This window comes from Arvicola amphibius, chromosome 1, assembly GCF_903992535.2.
Source record: "Arvicola amphibius chromosome 1, mArvAmp1.2, whole genome shotgun sequence".
Lineage (NCBI taxonomy): Eukaryota > Metazoa > Chordata > Mammalia > Rodentia > Cricetidae > Arvicola > Arvicola amphibius.
In genome coordinates this window covers 101,458,855-101,463,770 of record NC_052047.1, presented here as the reverse complement: position 1 = coordinate 101,463,770, position 4,916 = coordinate 101,458,855, and the positions used below count along the sequence as shown (strand labels likewise).

The following is a 4,916-nucleotide window of genomic DNA, read 5'->3' as shown; positions in this document are numbered from 1 at the left end:
CCTCTCCTTTCCCCTCCCTCCCTCCTTCCCTCTCTATCCCTCCCTCCCCCCCCCTCTTCTTGGTGACAGGGTATCACTATACAACTCAGGCTAGATCCTGATCCTCTGCCTCTGTCTTTCAAGTGCTAGAAGATGACATTGTACATTATAAGGGCCATCATAGTTTGTTATCCTATCTGCTATTGGGGGAAATCCACCAATACTAGTAAATATGCTCATACCAGTTCATAAATTGCCAAAATAGTTACAGCAAGGCTGGGCAAGGTAGCACATGCCTGTGATTTCAGCACTCTAGACACCAAGGCAGGAGAATCAAGAGTTCACATTTATTTTGGCTATAGAGAGAACTGGAAATCAGGTAGGGCTACAAAAGACCTTGATTAAAAATCACAAAACAAAAACCAGCAAGTAAATAGCTCAGCAGATAAAGGCACTGATGACCTGATTTCTGTTCCCAGAACCCACATGGTGGAAGAAAATCATACATACACGCGCGTGCGCACACACACACACACACACACACACACACACACAATGTAATACATTTTTAAAAGGAACATCAGCAAAAGTGTATTAAACACTGGATACTAAGATGGTTTGTGATCAGCTGGCAGTGTTCTTATGTAGCATGCACAGAGCACTAGCTTTGCTCCCCACGGCCTTATAAAACTGAATATGGGCCGGACGGTGGGGGCGCACACCTTTAATCCCAGCACTCGGGAGGGGAGGCAGGTGGCTCTCTGTGAGTTTGAGGCCAGCCTGGTCTACAAGAGCTAGTTCCAGGACAGGCTCCAAAAGCTACAGAGATACCCTGTCTCAAAAAATAAAAACAAAACAACAAACAAACCAAAATCAAACAGAAAAAACTGAGTATGGGGGTACACACTTGTCACCCAGCACTCAGGGTGTGCAAGCAGGAGAATAAGAAGGTCAAGGTCATTCTCAGCTATATATTGAGTTTGAGGCCAGCGTAGGCTACAGGAGACCCCATCTCAAAAATAAATAATACACACAATATCATACTGCCAAGCTATCTGCCCCCATTCAAACTTCAATTGCTGATAAGAGTCTCCTTCAAAGATTACATCCTCAGAGTACCTATCTCAACCAGTGTGGCTAAAGTGACACCTCCGGGCATGTGGTCCCCTCTGAAATGCTGTCTGTTAATGGACCTGAGATGCCTGTCTTCACACTCTTCATTGAACGAATGTCAGACATTCGTCCCGTGGTCCCCACACCCAGACCCAGATCTAGCATGGTGACCGCATGTGGTATTGCTGCACACATGTCTCACTCCCCACTCTGAAACAGATTGAAGAATCAAGTTAGAGGAGCCCCAGAGGCTAGCTTGCCCTCAGAGGGGAAACAGTTCTAGGGCTAGTCATCAGGTCTGCACAAGAAAACTACAAGCCCAGTAATTAGTCTCACTGATTGAAGAAGAGGCCAAAGTTCAGAAGGTCACACGACTAGCAAGAGACAGAGCCAGGATTTGAACTTAAACTGTACAGTGAATTGTCTGGTCTTCAAGAGACACTAGTTCTTTTTTGTTGTGACTGACTTGTTTAATTTTATTTATTAATTTTATTAATTGTTTTATTAATTTTATTTTACATATATGAGTTTTGGCCTGCATGCACTAAGTACACTATATGTGTCCAGTAGGTGCTTAAAGAGGAGAGGGAACTGAATTCCTTAGAACTAGACCTACAGATTGCTCTTTGCCACCATGAAAGCTCTAGGAACTTATTCCAGGTCCTCGCAAGAGCAGCAAGGGTTCTTTTTTCTTTTTGTTGTTTGAGTTTTTTGTTTGTTTTTTGAGACAGGGTTTCTCTTTATAACAGTTCTGGAACTCCCTCTGTAGACCAGGCTAGCATCGAACTCACAGATATCAGCTTGCCTCTCACTCATGAGTGCTAGGATTAAAGGTCTGAATCATATCGTTCAGTTTAGCAAGTATTTTTAACCAACTCTCCAAACCCCTAGTTTTGTTCCTTTGTTTTGCTTTTGAGACAGCGTTTCATTACATAGCACACACTGGCCTTGAATTTCCGGTGATTTTCCTGCCTCAGCGTCCTGTGTGCTGGGATGACAGGCATGCATCGTCACACTCAGATTCTTTACTTTTTTGGAAAAGAGTGAGTCAACAGGAGCATAGGTAAGGGTTTACTTCAGGAGTGGGGACCTTACCGGAGGTCACATCTCTGAGTCCCGCACCCATGTGTAATGACAGAGACTGAACCCAGAATATCAAATATGTTAAGAAGTCACTGAGCTACACTGCACCGTCTTTTCTCCAACCAGAGGCTCACAGACTAGCTGCACTCCCTTGCAGCAGTCCTGCTCATTCTCCTGAGTGCCTACACTGAATGCAGGCATGTGCCACCATGCCCATCTTCCAGGGCTTGCTTTGAATTTTTTTTTAATTTTATTTTAAAGACTGGTGAGATGGCTCCTTGGGTAAAGGTGCTTGCCACCACCAAGTCTGATGAGCTGAGTTTAATCCCCAGAACCCACATGGTAGGAGAAGAGAAAAAGTTGACTCCCAAAAGTTGTCTTGTGATCTCTACATGAGCTGTGGCAGGTGAGGGCTCGCAAACTCATATATAAACAAAACAGATAAATGAACAAACGTTTTAAAGTATCACGGGGCTTGTGAGATGGGTCTGCAATTGAAAGCACTTACTGCTCTTACAGAGGACAAGTTTGTTTTTGGTTCCCAGTACCTACATGGAGGTTCACAACTGCCTGTAATTCCAGTTCCAGGGGATCCAACACCCTCTTCTGGTCTCTGAGGGCTCTTACATAACAGACATAAATTCATACAGGGACATATACATAAATTTAAAAAACGGCTAGGCATTGTGGCACATACAATTAGTCCCAGAACTTGGGAAACATAGGCAGTTGGATCTCTGTGAATTCAAAGCTAGCCTGGTCTCCATATAGAGTTCCAGGACAAGGCTACATAGTGAGTCCTTGTCTCAAAAATAAGATAAACTAAAATAAAAAATAAGGTTTTTTTTTATAAGCACTAAACAAAACCAGGGTTATACTAAGTAACCCAGTCAGGCCTTGAACTCTTCCTGCCTCAGCCTCCAAAGTACCTGAGAAAACTGACCTGTGCCACCATGGGCCATGACCTAGGCACTTTATCCTGGCTCTGTCACTCATGTTGTAGTCCTGATTCAAGTTAACTTGTTTTTCTGGGCCCATCTGTCTCTTTTTTTTATTTTGGTGTGTGTGTGTGTGTGTGTGTGTGTGTGTGTGTCAGTACTGAGGATTGAACCCAGGGCCGAGTACATGTTTAGGCAAGTACTGAACTACATCCCCAGTCCAGAAACTAAGTTTTAATCCCAGAAGCACTGCATCTTGTTTACTGTATGACCTGGGGCCACAGCCTTAACTTCACTAAGCCTCAATTTGCTCATCTGGACGAGAAGAATTATTTTTAGTATTTTCACCCAGTATGTTTCCCACTAACCACATAAACTCTGACTACAGAGTTTTTAAAAACTGTTTTCGATTTTACTTATTTTGTGTGTGTTTGTGCACATGCATGCGGGCGTACTCATGCAAGGATGTGCTATGGAGTTCAAACAACAACTTTCTGGAATCAGTTTTTTCTTTGACCATGAGACCTCGAGGCAGAACTCAGGCAAGCACCTTGACCAGCTGAGCCATCTTGGCAGTCCCTGACTAGCGTTTGAAAAACAACATTTTCAGTACAGTGCACTCTGAGTAGCTTTTTGTGAAGCGCCCAACTCTTATTATGTTAATTATTACCCAGATAGAATCCTTATGAAGAGGGTCACAGAGTGACATTAGCCACTTATTGACCACCTACTGTATGCCAGGCGCTTTCCTCATCAGCCATCTCCTAAATCAGGTTGGTTCTGGGATGACCCACTTTTTTCACAGATGGGGAAACCGAGGCCAACGGAGGTTCCTACTGCGTGCCGAGACACCGAGATCTCTCACCAACCTCGTAATGAAAACCGAGGTGCCTGCGTCCTGAGCAGGACTGAGACCAAGAGTACAGACCGCGCTGTCCCACCCGAGTACTGAGCCGGGGCCTCGAACCCGGGATCAGTGGACCCGCCTGCAGACTCGGGCCTGACCCGCTGTTCCGTGCCTACCTGATTCGCGGCCGGGCCGGGCGACCGCGCAGGCTCCTCGGTTCTCCCTGGCCCGGGTCCCGGCCCGGCCCGGCCAGTCAGCAGCTGCTTGCTCCGCTCCAGCCGGCACCTGCGTCCGGGCACCGCCCGCCGAGCGGACAGCACGGAGGACCAATAGAGACCACCTCTCAGCCACATCTGCCAATCAGAATTCACGTTCCGCCCAGGAGGTGGAGCCTGTAGCTACGGGGACGTCCTGGGCGGTCCAGGCTCAACGGCGCCGAAGCTTCTGGCTCCGCCCCTGCCGCGTCCTGGCTCCGCCCCCAGAATGGGTCCCGCCTCATCCCGGCTCCGCCCCATCACAAGCTAGGGCTGTAGATTTGCAGCCAGCGCCTGCTGCAGAACAAAGGCGCGCTTAAGTAAACAACGCCGCGCAGAAAAGAGCTTGACTGTTGCCAAGTGACTGCTTTACGCTTTTTTCCCCGTCTTTTCTGGAGCCTTGTATGAATCAGGCTAGTCTCGAACGCGTGTTGTAGCGGAGGTTGACCCTGAACCTTTATGATCCTCTGTCCTCCACCTTTCCAGAGCTATGGAGTGCTAGAATTGAATCAAGGGTTTTGTGTTTACTGGTCATTCATCCTTATCACACTTACCAATCCTAGGGTAAGGGGAGACGGTATGATCACAGAACTAGCCCAGAAGGATTAGGGTGTTGTGGAGGAGACTAAAGCCCACATCTTTAGTCACTAATTCATGCAAAAGATATATTTTTAAAAAAATGGAGCAAGAAGCCAGGCAGCG

The 4,916-nt window shown here is 46.7% G+C and overlaps 1 protein-coding gene across 5 annotated transcripts in view; it reads right to left on the bottom strand.

The window, feature by feature from the left end:
• The window catches only part of Marchf2 (membrane associated ring-CH-type finger 2), a 30,846-nt gene extending 26,578 nt beyond the window's left edge, over positions 1-4,268 (bottom strand). For 2 of the 5 annotated variants that reach the window (XM_038341316.2, XM_038341325.2), the window contains exon 1: positions 3,845-4,108. In XM_038341316.2, the coding sequence (XP_038197244.1) occupies positions 3,845-3,867 (23 nt within the window). In that variant the 5' untranslated portion in view covers positions 3,868-4,108. Of the gene's footprint in view, positions 1-3,844; positions 4,116-4,136 lie in introns of those variants that run through there. The other 3 variants (XM_038341336.2, XM_038341311.2, XM_038341345.2) reach the window with 3 other exon arrangements.
• Between the last annotated feature and the right edge of the window lie 648 nt (positions 4,269-4,916).